At 45.5% G+C, this 14,347-nt stretch overlaps 2 protein-coding genes across 7 annotated transcripts; one reads left to right on the top strand and one right to left on the bottom strand.

Annotated features, from left to right (window-relative positions):
- Window positions 1-1,607: 1,607 nt before the first annotated feature.
- PPP1R3D (protein phosphatase 1 regulatory subunit 3D) lies at window positions 1,608-4,146 on the bottom strand. Its single transcript, XM_003422201.4, has one exon. It carries the CDS (start codon window positions 3,881-3,883, stop codon window positions 2,984-2,986), a length of 900 nt encoding a protein of 299 aa, XP_003422249.1. The 5' UTR covers window positions 3,884-4,146; the 3' UTR covers window positions 1,608-2,983.
- Window positions 4,147-4,246: 100 nt separating this feature from the next.
- FAM217B (family with sequence similarity 217 member B) lies at window positions 4,247-13,885 on the top strand. 6 transcript variants are annotated; one of them, XM_023541328.2, is made up of 4 exons: window positions 4,247-4,355; window positions 6,509-6,620; window positions 6,713-6,798; window positions 9,761-13,885. In XM_023541328.2, the coding sequence occupies exons 3-4, from the start codon at window positions 6,749-6,751 to the stop codon at window positions 10,914-10,916; spliced, it is 1,206 nt and encodes a 401-aa protein (XP_023397096.2). In that variant the 5' UTR covers window positions 4,247-4,355; window positions 6,509-6,620; window positions 6,713-6,748; the 3' UTR covers window positions 10,917-13,885. The 6 variants fall into 6 exon arrangements, with proteins under 6 accessions (XP_023397096.2, XP_003422250.3, XP_023397095.2 ...); XM_003422202.4 differs by having other exon boundaries at window positions 4,252-4,366; XM_023541327.2 differs by having other exon boundaries at window positions 4,258-4,442.
- Window positions 13,886-14,347: the final 462 nt, after the last annotated feature.

Below are 14,347 nucleotides of genomic sequence, written 5' to 3' on the forward strand. Positions count from 1 at the left end.
TGACTCGATGGCAACAGGTTTGGCTTTTTTAGGTTTTTATATGTGCCATCACACGGCAGAGAAAGCATAGACTTTGGAGTCTGGTATAGGTTTGAATGCTGACTTTGCTACTTACCAGCTGTGGGACTTGAGGCAAATGACTTAACCTCTCTGAGCTTCACTCTTTTCAGTTAAGAAAATGGAGCTATTAGCAACCAAGTAGCATAATTTTATGAATTAAAATAAATTCAAATTAAATGAAATCAAATACATAAAGCACGGTGGCCAATCAAACAAGAGAGAACACGATAAATGGTCACGATCCAGGGGAAAGGCAGACACACGCTAATTATTCAATACACAGGCTTTCAGAGGCACTGTTAGAGAAATAAAATAATCTCATCCTTTTCATTCCTCTAGAGTTTTCTTTAGGTTAATGCTGACTTAGCCTATAAGATTAGATTTTAGTTTCTCAAATGAATACACAGTTGTACTACTGAAACTGAGGTACAATCGTACAATTACTTCTCTTTTAGCAAGGCCCTAAAATTGACAGCGTTTTAGAAAGGATAAGATGCAAGACATTTCTACAGCTTTGTTTTCTGTAATTAGGTCACAAGAAAAACACCCCAGCACAAGAAAAGCACACGACCATTTTTGCACATAAACTTTAATACTTAAGTTTGGGTAAAAATCATTTTAAATGACAAACATGAATATATTTTGGGGAGACAGCCCAGCATTGCACAACTGGCTACAAAATTTTAATGTGGAAGCAACATAATTGTATTTTAGGGTCTGAAAGTTCTTAAGCTGTTCCACAGCTTCTTTATCAACTAGGCAGGTATATTTAAGCTTTACATTTCAAAAAGTTAATTTTTAAAAGGCACCTTGAGGCTCTTTGACTCTGAAAGATACAGCATTTATGTTCCATGACCAGGAACTTTTCAGCAAGCGATTGCACATAGATTACAAGATTCTCCACAGGCCTTTAAACAACAATACATACAGCAGCTCTAACTCTTAACACCCAAATGCTCTGGACAATTTTCTTGCCCTGTGAGCACAGGGCATAGAAACCATGGCCCATTCAGGCTTGCTGATCTAGATGGTTTGTTAAACAGAAGGTAAAGTAACCAGGCATCTCTCTCTTCCATGTCAACTTAGAGCAGTGTGCTAGTAGCCAGAGATTGTTCAATTCATTCGCAATATATTAAACCAAAATGCAGTGTTCTTGGGTCAGGAGACACCAAAGCCATCCCTATTCCTAGCAATTTTAAAAACACAGAAGATGCAATTATCAAAAACAAGTTGGTCAAAAGGCAAAACATATCCTTTAAAATTGACTTGACAAATGTCAGCTAGCATTAAAAAATTTCAGGGCAGTTCACTGGTGACAGCTATCCAAATATTGGCCACATTGGTATTAACTGTGTCAAACCTTACAAGCTAGAAATACTCGCAGCTTCAAACCAATCTTGTTAAAAATGTAACAAGATCTTACATAAGAATCACCTGAGGATCTTGTTAAACTCTAGATTCGGATTCAGTATATCTGGGATGGAAAAACAGTCTCAGCAGGGGTTCAAACTGGAACAAACTGGTTTGAAACTCTGAGATACTGTCCGTTTTGGCTGTTTTTTTTTTTTTTTTTTACAACTCAGTGCTAGCACCTGCTGTCAGAGACTGCTCAGCACCAAAAGAAATCATCACCCTTCCTGGGAGTTTTAAATAACGGCGGCACTTTGCAAGGAACAGTGGCCTTGACTTGTTGGTTGGAGGTCAAAAAATTCATTTATCGTTCTAAATCTGGGAAATAAGTCCAGAAGAAGTTAAACAAACAAAACTCCCATCTGGAGGCACAAAGAATAAAATTGGCAGGTAGCTGATAAAACCAAGCCTATATAAATGCCACTTAAAACAATTAAGAAACGAATACTTGAGGATTATTTTTCCTCCAGTGTCCTGGCCATTGCTGTAAACACCTTCTAGCTCCAAGTGGTAACTTGACTTCTGAAAGATGGTTGCTGGAAATTTGGATGCTTAAGAAGACCCAAAAGGAGTCATCTTAATCACCAAAACGGTAATTGCAAAGGGCACCGTCACCTGAAATTCTATAGCATCACCTGAAAATTGAAATAAGGCAAGCGTTCTTAAAATGTTCAGGTTGTTTCCAACCTAAACGGAATGACCTGATAATGTGCAAATAACGACCAAACACGTAGGACAGAGATACATGCGGTGAATTGTGACTGCAAAAAGCCTGCTATTTGGTTAGTTAGAAAGTTTTAAGCTTGCTTCCTCCTCCTCAGCTGTAGATATAGGAGACGTCCAGCCACCCAGGGCAGCCTGAACTCCCAGGAAGGTTGTGTGGCGACTGATGAGGCATACATTTCTTACCTATTAATAGTTACCCACTGTTAGAAGGCTAGAGACGTTGGCAAGCCAAAGCGGTCTCAGATTTTCCTCGTCCTGGGGCAGGATTGCCTGGAGGGACCATGATGTGCGTCACACTCAATACTCTGTTTACAATGGGCACTGCACACACACTACTTTTTTTTTTTTTAAGCTCATTAAATCCCGAACGTTCCTGAGAAGGCATCCACGAATGGCGCAAGGCCTCAGCATCACGATGACAATAAATAACAGCGAAGTTTACAGAGACACATTCAAGACGCAGGCAAGAGCCACAGGCCTTCCCGCAGGAGGGGCGGGCCTTCCCAAAGAGCCCCTGCCTGGGCTCTCCCCCGAGGGGCCGTCACTTCCACGCACCCTCCCACCCAGCCACCCTCCCACAGCACAGAAAACAAGTTGGCCTTCTAGAGACTGGAGGCAACGTTTTAGGCCAAGTGACAGACGATTCAAGTAGAGACAGGACGGGCCACTGCCAGGGGACCTCGCAGCAAGGAAGCGTGCTCAGACGACTTGGGGTGCAAGGCGATGGTGTGGGGAAGAGCAGCCACCGAGGTGTGAGAGCCAGCAGGCAGATGATTGCTGGTGCGGCTCAGATGAAGTGGATCCAGCTCTCTTCACACTCGCCGCGTGGCATGTGCAGCGCGTGGCTGCGGCAAGTAAGGCTGTAGTCGCGGCCGTCGTTGTTGTCCCAGTGTTCGGCGCCTGCCACGCGATATCGCAGCGCAAAGTGCACGTGTGAGCCGAGCTCCAGCAAAAAAGGTGGCACTGGCAAGCCGAAGGCGAAGACGTCCTCGGTGCCCGCCATGTTTGCTGGCCCGCGCCAGCGCGCTGTCGCCTCGTGCGCACTGCTCCAGCCCGAGAATGTGTAGCGCACAGCCACCTGCTTCTCGAAGGCCACGTTACGCACGCGCACTGTGCCGCAGATGCCCAGGTCAGAGCAGGTGACGCGCTCCAGGCACACGAGCTGCCGTTGCAGGCGCTCGCCGAAGTCGGCGGCCTCGACAGGTGGCGGGAAGTCGGGCACCAGGCACTGCAGCGTGAATTCCAGGTCCTGGCTGCTGCAGCACAGGTCCGCGTTGATGGCGAGCCGCGACAGCACGTGCAGCGGCACTGCCGGGTCGTCGCCTGCGTTGAATACCTTGACCTGCGCCAGCTCCAAGCCCAGCGCGTCGGCGAAGCGCACGCGGTGCTGCCGGCTGCAGCCTGGCCTGCATGTAGCCCCCGTAGCGCCCGCGTTCTGCAGGCGGCGCTCAGGCGAGCTGGGCAAGGAGCGCGCGCGCCGCACCATGATGGGCCGCAGGCGAGGGTCACAGCCCGACGACGCGGGCGGCGGTGGCGTTGCGCAGTCGAGGCCACCTGGAGGCCTGCAGGGCCGCGGCCCCGAGCTCACGCTGCCTTCCAGGTCCGAGAGGCAGCTGAAACTCCGCGGTGCTGGCTTCAGGGCGCCCGGACCGGGGGCCGCCAGTGCCGATCCGGGACCTCCTGACATGGCCCTACCCGCGGGCGGGCGACGCCCTGCCCGTTCCCTCCGCAGCTCGGGCAGCGCGCAGAAGACTTGGAGTGTCCTCGGGCCCCGCAGCCCGCGCGCCCACCCCTCGCCCGTCACCTCGCCCGGGTCGTCCACTTCTTACAGCTAAACAGAAGTCAGTTTCTAACGAGACGGGCGCTCTCGCGGTGACAGCTCTCAGCGGGCGCCCGGGGCGCGGCGCCTCCGCCTCCCGAGCCTCCTGCGGGAAGCTGAGCTCCGAGCGCCCCGCCCTCCACCCGCCGTGCTACTCAGGAGGCTGCACTTGGCCAGCACCACCTCCCGGCGCGCCCCGCCCCTCGTGACGCACGCGGCGCAGGACTCGCGGCCCCAGCGCAGCCCGGGAGCCCTGCTCGCCCGGCTCAGGCCGGCTCCCGCCGCTGCCGCAGCACGAAGGCGGGCGGTTTGTCACGTGTCCTCCGCGCGGGCGAGGCAGGTCTGATCAATGTATGTCTGCGTCTGCCGGGACTTGGTGCCCACCGATCCTGGATCGCGGCTGCCCACGTGAAGGCCAAGGACAGAGGCATGCTGCGGCACCTTGGATTCTGGGCTTCGGGGGGAGGGGACAGAAAGCGGCCTTTGCAGCAGCTGGCCTTCGGGGGAGTTTTAAGCATCTAGGTTAGCCAGCTCCTTGGACATACTGGCTGCAGCCGGGACCCTCAGCGGGACCTGAGGAGCCTCGCTGCGTAAAGAGGCGTCTTGTCCACACGGCACCCACAATGCTTTGCCGCCGCGATGGTCTGCAGGTTCCCTCGAGATCGGGGAGGGGGAGGTGCTGGTTCTGTTGGTCTCAGCGTAGTGCCAGCGCGCTAGATGCGGAAGCAAGATTTACGCCGATAATAAACAGTGCAGCTGCCCTGAATCAGGCTCGGGGGTTTGGAAGCATTTTTGTGGCCAGAATCTCGAACTTGTGGCTTTGTTCCACGTAGTCTGAACCACCAGGGAGACTGGGAGCTTGCTTTCTGCACCCTTAGGACCCTGTACACATTCGTCCCTCGCCCCTCCTCTCCCCCCCCCCCCTTGTGCGCACAAAACGCAGCAGTCTTTGGTTTAAAACTTGGCAGGTGAAATGACCTGGAAAAGATGCAAATACACTTTTCTCGAGAGCCTTGTGGGCCAGGCATTCAAGAAGGGTCCTTTTTACTGCCAGAGAGACAGAGCAAAAAGACAGACCAGCAGATGATTGGTGAAGAAACGCTTCAAATTTCTAAAATTAGTACAGCAGGTTGATGATAGCATCCTTTATGAGTTGTGAGAGACGGTGTGTAATTTTTCTTAGTGTGACATATAATCTGACTAAAAAGGCTTACATGTTATTGGGGAGAACTACAGGAACGTTTCAGGAAGAAAATACAAACTTCTATAGCCCCACCTGCTTTTTATGTTACCGAGGTAGGGGGTGTTACAGGAGAGAGAGCTTCACTCTCGCTCAGGGCAGTTTTAACAGACCACTCAAAAATAACAGCCTTCTGTGTGATGTGTAGGGAGCCCTGTTGGTGCAGTGGTTAAAGCCCTGGCTGCTAACCGAAAGGTCAGCACTTGGAACCCACTTCTATAAATATTTACAGCCAAAAACCCTATGGGGCGGTTCTACCCTGTACTACAGGGTCGCTGTGAGTCAGAATTGACTTGACAGCAATTTTTTTTTTTTTTTTGTTAGTGTGTAGATAGTCTTTTAGTAGAAGCAGGAGGGTGGGAAGGAAGACTCCGCACTAGAGCTTGAGCTCCACGAGAGCAGAGAGGTTCACGCAGTCCCTGGTGTACAGTGGGGAATGACCTGTGAGTGAGCCAAGGATTGGGCATGGGGCCTGGAGCAAGAGCTGACCCTGATTACCTCACCGATTTCCTCAACTCTTATTTCCAAAGAGGTTATGTGTATACATATGTGTATATATACACACACACATATGTATGTATATATATATACATATATGTGTGTATGTATATACACACCTAAAAAAAGGAAAAAAAAATTCAAACCTGTTGCCATCGAGTCGATTCTGACTCATAGTGACTCTATAGGACAGAGTAGAACTGACCCATAGGGTTTCTAAGGAGAGGCTGGTGGATTTGAACTGCCTTCCTTTTGATTAGCAACCAAGCTCTTAACCACTGCACCACCGGGGCTCGCTCTCTCCCCAGAGAGAGATCTGGGCAGCGTAAGTGGTGCTGGACTGCTAATTGAAAGGTTGGCAGTTCAAGCCCACCCAGGAGTTCTTTGGAAGTAAGGCCTAGCAGTCTGCTTCCAAAAGATCACATCCTTGAAAGCTGTGTGGAGCAGTTCTACTCTGCACACTTAGGGTTGCCATGAGTGGGAATGGACTCAACAACAACAAATACACACACGCACACATATAGACAGACATGACCCATTTGCAGCATTTATAGCAGCGTGAGCGTGTATCTAATATCCACCATGAATAACAAACAAGGAAAAAAGACTGCACTGTAAACATAAGGCAATAACTCCCCCACCAATATTTCCTTACTCTGCAAATATTAAAATCAAACAAGTGAAAAACCAACTCATTACTGATGTTAGGACCATTTGCAATAAATACAAACTTGACCGTGCTTTGTTGCTTCTAGTTCCGGGAGCGAGGAGCCCTTTCCAAATATAAGAGGAATAAAGAAATCACTTCCCCAGCTGTCGTCATCTTCCAGCAAATTGAGCAAGAATATTCTGAGCACTACAGAAAAGGTGATGTAAACTTTGAAGGAGAAACATGTCTAGATTTGCTTTTTGGGATGTGTGTCTATCACAATATTTATTACTGCATGTCTGTTTTTCAGACAGTCCGTCAAACCCTAGATGATGATCAGCCATGTATGTTTTTCAAGAAGGGGCATGGGGTGACTGAACCTCATGAGAAAAGCAGGTAAATAGTTTTTTTTTTCATATAATTGCTTTATTTTGGAAAAGATGTTACCTCAGTTCTCCAGATTGCATTTGTGTCAGTTCTCCAGATTGCATTTGTGTGTGATTGGGAAAAAATATGTCTGTAGTAAAAATATATAAATTTATGTGACTAGCAAACATGAGCAGGCAAAACGGTTTTAAATATTGCTAGTTGGTAAAGATTCTAGAAGTCCTATTTCTGACCACGTTAATGGAATCTGCAGCTTGGGTTAAGTTTCCTTTCTATGTTATTTCCTTTTATATAAAAAGGATGCTGATAGTAATTAACCTTTATGGATGCATGCTGACTGCTAGTCATCAACAAAAGTTTTAACAGTGTAACAGCTGTGATGTGAACAGAAAATTATTCCAGAAACAATTAGTTGTTATACTAGTAATGCACACCAAACCAAACCCATTGCCACTGAGTTGATACCAACTCATAGTGACCCTATAGAATAGGGTAGAGCTGCCCCACAGGGCTTCCAAGGCCATAATCTTTACGGAAGCAGACTGCCACACAGGGAGCAACTGGGGAGTTTGAACTGCCAACCTTTCAGTTAGCAGCCAAGCGTTCAACCCCTGAGTCACCGGAGCCCCTTGTTATAACACAATATGAATGAAAAAATCATAGTAATGTTACCTTGTGAATGGCAGGTAGATGGGATTAATGAATCATGTATTAACACACACACACACACACAGAAAAAACCCGTTGCTGTCAATTATGACTCATATTGACTCTATAGGGCAGGGTAGAACTTCCCCACAGGGTTTCCAAGGAGCCCCCGGTGAATGTGAACCACCAGCCTTTTTGGTTAGCAGCTGAGCTCTTAACCACTGCAACATCAGGGCTCCTGTAATGTGTGTGTGCGCATGTGCGTAATGCACACAGTGTTCGCTAATTCCATCTTCCTGCCATTCACAAGGTAACATTAACCCTATTTTTTCATTCATGTTGTTTTATAAAGACCATATGATTTTATTTCCACCCTTTTAAACACCATTTTCCTGAGTGTGCCCCCAATCTGAAAGTGTTTCAGTATGCTTTTGGGTTAAGGTGTAGGTTGGGTATGCCACCCTTTTTAGTAGCTCAGAATCATTACCAATTAGTGGTCAACATCTGTAAAACTTGCATTTTACATCTTATTTACGTGTAATTTAAAACAGGCATGTAACAGAAATCTGGGGCTTTTCCTTGTTAATGTTATTAAACACTGCCCTGGTGGTGCAGTGGTTAAGAGCTCAGCTGCTAACCAAAAGGTCAGCAGTTCAAATCCACCAGCCGCTCCTTGGAAACCCTACGGGGCAGTTCTGCCCTGTCCTATAGGGTCTTTATAAGTTGGAATCAGCTCTACAGCACACAAGTTCATTAACAAAACAGAATGAGAGTTTTGTGACAAATTTTTTCCAAACTGGTGTTTTTTAAAGCACAGATAATTGCCCCCAAATTATAACATAAACACTTTGAGAGATGTCAATGATTTTCTGAAGTGTTAATACTTGACGTAAAATAGAATCCATGCATTCACTTTGAGCACATGTACTATATAACATTTGTTAGAATTACATGTAAACATTGTTCTGTAAAAGTATTTTTTCTACAGAGGCATTGGAAGCTTTCGATTTTTTTTTTTTAATTTTTTGGTCTCATTCAAAAATTTATGCAGAAATTGTTTTGTGACATTGGTTATAATTCCCTTAATGTGTCAGCACTCTCCCCCTTTCCCTTTCCACCCTGGGTTCCCTATGTTCACTCATGCATTTTCCCATCCCTCCTGCCTTCTCATCTTTCTTTTGGGCAGGTGTTGCCCATTTGGTTTTGTATGCTTGTTTGAACTAAGAAGCATGTTCCTCACATGTGTTATTATTTTATAGGCCTTTCTAATCTTTGGCTGTAAGGTGGACTTTGGGAGTGGCTTCAGTTCTGAGTTAGCAGGGTGCCTGGGGGCCATAGTCTCCAGGGTTCCTCCAGTTTCTGTCAGACCAGTAAGTCTGGTCTTTTTTTGTGAATTTGAATTTTGTTCTACTTTTTTCTCCTGCCGGGTCGGGGACTGTCTGTTGTAACCCTTGTCAGAGTGTTTGGTGGTGGTAGCTGGGCACCATCTAGTTCTTCTGGGCTCAGGCTGGTTGAGGCTGTGGTTCATTAGTCATTTGGACTAATATTTTCCTTGTGTCTTTGGTTTTCTTCATTCTCCTTTGCTCTGAGTGTAACAGGATCGATGGATATATTTTAGATGACTGCTTGCAAGCTTTTAAGACCCCATACAATACTCACCAAAGTAGTTTGTAGAACATTTTCTTTATGAACTATGCTATGCCAGTTGATCTAGATGTCTCCTGAGATCACGGTCTCCAGCCGTTAGCACCAGTAACTCCGTCCCTCACGGTTTTTTGATGTATCTAGGAAGCTTCTATGACTTTGCCTTGGTCAAGTTGTGTTGACTTCCCCTATGTTGTGCATTGTCTTTCCCTTCACCAGAATTAACACTTGTGTACTATCTGGTTACTGATTTCCCTTCCCTCCCTCTCCCCCTCCCCTTCCTCGTAATCATCAAAGGGCCTTCAATTTTTTAATGCATAAGTTGGAATCCACGGTAACAGGTTTAGTAATACCTAACAAAGGAGCCCTGGTGGTGCAATGGTTAAGCAGTTGGCTGCTGACCTAAAGGTTGGTGGTTCTAACCCACCTAGCGGCTCTGGGGAGAAGTACCTGATGATCTGCTGTGGTAAAGATTATAGCCTAGAAAACCCTATGGGGCAGTTCTCCTTTGTCCATGGAGTTGTTACGGGTGGAAATTGGCTTGATGGCGCCTAACAACAACGGCAACAATACCTGACAATACAACTGCGGGAATTCCTTCTTCTGTTTGTTTTTCTTAATCATAGCCAGGCCAATTTTTGTCATACGCACTTCCTAATTATGGTGTTATCTTTCACAGCAATATGAGTGCTGATCCATTTTGGAGTAAAGTACAAGGTTTAAAGAACTCTTCAGGAAAAAGGCAGAATAAACCCCAAGTCCCCGGCATTTCTTCCCAGCAGAAAAGCAGCCTTGTAGCTACCTCCCAGCAGGCTGAAAATGAACCCACAGAAAGCATTTACCTGGAAGGAAAGCCTGGAAGGAGTCTGCTCAGTCCCAGATGTCAGGGGGCCTCAGGGAACAAATTGTTTCTGGACTTCAAGTCCATGAAAATTATTACAGAGGATGCTGATGAGGACAGTGGGAGCGATCTCTCTGACTCGGAGAGAATTCCTGTCCCCCCTTCTCCTTTCTCGCCTCCGGACCTTCAGCTCAGAGCTGAAGAAATCAATCCAGCCTATTTCCATCTTTCCCCAGATCAAGGCCACTCAAAGCCTGAATACTGTTACCCTGATTTTCTCCCACCGCCTTTCAACTCCTGGGACCTACAGGATATGGCCGTACTTCAGAACTCGGAGGGCAAGACGGCTGCCGTGCCGCGAGTGGGGGGACTTCTGGGGAAGTACATCGATCGGCTTCTTCAGCTCGAGTGGCTGCAGATCCAGACTGTGCAGACTGAGAAAGCCAAGGGGGCCAGAGCAAGGCTGCCAACTGCCCCCGGAACCTTCTGGACCCTGAAAAGCCCTGGGAGAAGTAAACTCATTGCTGCTGCCCTACCCAAGCCACTACCTCACCAGGAAGGGGCTTCAAAGCCAGGCCCCTCACGAAAGAAGGATTTGCGCCAGGAAGACACCCATCCATCATATATTGCATTTCAGGCTTCCCCACGACCTACGAACGTGCTGGGTAGCAGCAGGTCCTGTTCAAAGAAGCAGGCCCTTGAAATGAGGACAGAAGAGAAGAAAAAGAAGGCAAGTAAGAGCACCAAGCTGCAACGTCTGGATTTGACCTGCAGTGACAGCAGTTCCAAGATTCACACCAACGGAAACCTCCGAATCCCCAAACCCTCAGCCATGATTCTTGACTCAGCGGACCCCTGTAAGAACCCCAGAACACAAGCACACGCGCATCTCAAGAAAAAGGGAAATGCCAATAACGGCAGTCATGCCAATACATCCAGTGAGAAAAAACTCAAAACCAACGGAGTAAAGCAAAGCACGTACAAATTCAAATAACATCTGAAACGATGAATTGCAAAAACCCACGGATATTTAAATATTAGAGCACTTCCAAAGTTACAATACTGTGAATTTTAAGAAATTTTATGATAACTGGCGTTGATGTAGTTGATTAGTTCTTTATTCCACCCACTATCTCTAACAGCCCTGGTGGCTTAGTGGTTAAGCACTTGGCTGCTAACCGGAAGGTCAGTGGTTCAAATCCACCAGCCCCTCCTTGGAAACCCAATGGGGGAGTTCTACTCTGTCCTATAGGGTTGATATGAGTCAGAATCAACTTGATGGCAATGTTTTTTTTTTTTTTTTTTAAAAACCTTTTTAACCCCAACAGGGTGGTTTTCAAAGATCAGTGCCTTTCAGTAAGACTTTGTTTGTAGTAACAGTCCTAAGCAAATGAGAGCCCTTTTGATAAAAATTAACCGAAGTAGGTGTCATCTAAGTGAGCAGAAAGACAGCTCTCCAGGCAGAGTCAACTGAGCTTCTCAAGTAGCAGCCTGCCTTTCTCTGCCAAAAGCAGGTAGTGATGTTTTCTCTCCCAATTTTCGCTCCCACGTGAGTTTTTTTTTTGTGAGTAGATTAAACAGTACGTGCGATTTTCAGTGGGGTAGAATCCTAAACATTTGAGATAGGAGGGGTCCTTGGCCATCTTCTTCCGCGCTGCCCTGGCTTTTACATAAACTATTGAAGCACAATTTATGTTCATTTCACCCCTGAGAGAAGCTTCGCGCTTAAGTTAGGGAGCCGATAGGGGAGCTTTTATATGGCAGTGAAGTCATTTGTCACTAAACTGCTTTCTCTTTACAGACAGTGGAGTCTAGTGCTTTAATATCTTTCCCCATAGTGGATGTTCTTGTTTTTGAGAGGTTTTACATTTAGAGGTGGTTGGCGAAGTCCATTTTTGAGTTCTCTAAACTGACGTTAAAATAATTCACAGGTGTTTTCCAGTTGAAAAGTCGGTGGGTTCAGGTGTGATCATTGCTGTTTGGTGGGGGTAAGAGTGAAATATTTGACACAGGAGAATTTCTGGGATGTGCGGTTCCCTCAAGAAGAGCCACAGAAAAGTCACTTTTCAGAATTTGTAAATGAAGAGCCTCTAATAGGATAAACGCACATGGAACCGCTTTGGATGGGACAGTTATTAAGTTACATATTTGGGGCCTGGGTCCTGATGTCTTTAGTTAAAAATAACGATCCGCGTAGTTTGCAAGAACAGGATTTAATGACCGTCTTGTTTTGGGGGGCTGGTGTGAGGACTTCAACGGACATTTCAGGTTGGAGGGGGGACTTTGAATCAAGTTAATGAACGTACTTTTAACACCCTCATCTGGCCCTCTAGTTTCCTGGCTCTCCTAAATGCTTATTTAATTGCAGTTAATAACATCTGCTTGCTTCTCCAGTTGTGTTGTGAGCTTTCTGTTGCTATTTGCGAATAGCTTTAAAAATTTTGGTCAGCTATTTCTTGATATATGGTATATTTTAATGACTGTAGTTAATTTTATCCCTTTAAACAATTATTCCATTTGTTTTTTACATACACATTTCTATTCATTTTTATTTTTTTATCTTTGGGGCAAACAACACTTGACATTTTTTATTTGAGAGTATATAATATTTTGCAAACTTTTCACATAGTGGTAAACGTCACCCAAGGCCCTTTAGAAGTCACCAGCATAACAGGACAAAGAAGCATTTATAATTAAAATAATGTGCAAAGGGTAGGTGTTAAGATCCCTTTTAAAATCTGAAATTAATCATATGAAGCAAGGTATGAGATTTTTTTTGGATAACCTTTTCTTTCAGGACTATTTCCAGATCTTTACAGATCTCTCTTATATCCTTAATTCCTCCCACCACCCTACTGGGAGAGCCTGCTCTTACAATGACCCCTTACACCTTTTTATATGAGTGAAAGGTGTACATACAGTAGGCGTTACTCGCATAATCCTCAAATACACTGTAACTTTTTTACTCAGTAGACAAATGTCCGCGACTCTTGCCTTTCCTTTCTGGGGCTCCTAAGCCCCTTAGTTGGTGAGGGTTGAGTTCACCCATCATCTATGCCTCACTCACACTCTTCCTCTGCTAGACTGGTGTGCAGCTCTTCATGTAGTTTCCTGGCTGGTAAATCTCCCAAGCATGATGTTAACTGCACTCATATTCCTTGTATTGAATTAACAGTGAAGGCTTTACACTGAGCTGCTGCCTTTCCCAGGAATGGGTCCTTGTGGGCACTCTCAGCAGTCTTGAATGGGTGAGGGTGGCGTGTTGGACTTTTCCTTGCTCTGCATGCCTTTGAGCTGAAGACCATTGTGATCGAGAAATTTCTAGGCAATGTCTTGAATGTTCCTATGTTTGTTTCTAACTCATTTAATTGATATTGGTTGCTTAATTTGGTGGAAACCCTATGGGGCAGTTCTCCTCTGTCTTACAGAGTCAGTATGAGTTGGAATCGACTCTACAGCAACAGGTTTTTTTTGTTTGTTTGTTTTTGGTTTGCTTAATTTGGGGAATAGCCTGACAACATGTTAAGACAGCTTGAAAAGCCTGGAAAAGAGACTTTGCTTGTTTACTTTGTTGCCTCAGGCTGATCCTGTATTTTAACCAGTACCATGTGATTGGCTTAGAGCTCCTAATGAGCAGTGTTAGGTATTTTTTTTAAATAAAGTTAGGTTTATTGCAGAATTTACATAAGCACAATGATTAATGTTATGATTTCTGATACGCACACCTACCACATCTTAGTGCAGCAAACACTACAGAGAATCTTTTTGTATTTCAAGTAGACAGCTGTGAGGAGTTTAGTCATGAACTCATTCAGTTCACTAAATCAAAGCCACTGAGTGTCCTGACCGTCTAGTGACATGAGTCATTGTATTTCTAAAAAGTACCTCATTTCCGGGGAGTTGTTTACGTACATATTGTATTTAAACCAATAAAAACAACCCATGGTTTTAAAAAAAAAAAAAGTATGTTTAGAGAATGTAAGAAGAAATCCTTGAGGCTTAGGCGCAGTTAATGAGTAAAGTTGTAATAAAGTACACAACTGAACCACAAAATATATCCGTTTTCACCACAATTGCTTAGGTTTAGATTCTTTCCCGAACCTTATGGCCAAGCAGGCTGAAGGTCCATAACTAACCTGAGTGGGTGAAGTGGTGGCCTGTGACAGTCTGGGGAGAGGATGTCATTGGTCCTATGACTGCAGAAAGGAAGAGGATTTGTGGTGGTTCTCGGACCTATTAGGTTTGTTTCCAGAAAGACGTGAGAAGTTCTAGCTTCCATGCTACAGATAGCGTTTGTTTCCTCTTCTGTGATAATTTACTTGAATAGTTATGCAAAAATACAAAACTCCTAGTGGTACTGTATGTCAAGTAACAGAGAAGCAGTATTTACTATTTATTTATGCACAGAGTTCCATTCAAAATGGC

This window comes from Loxodonta africana, chromosome 24, assembly GCF_030014295.1.
Source record: "Loxodonta africana isolate mLoxAfr1 chromosome 24, mLoxAfr1.hap2, whole genome shotgun sequence".
Lineage (NCBI taxonomy): Eukaryota > Metazoa > Chordata > Mammalia > Proboscidea > Elephantidae > Loxodonta > Loxodonta africana.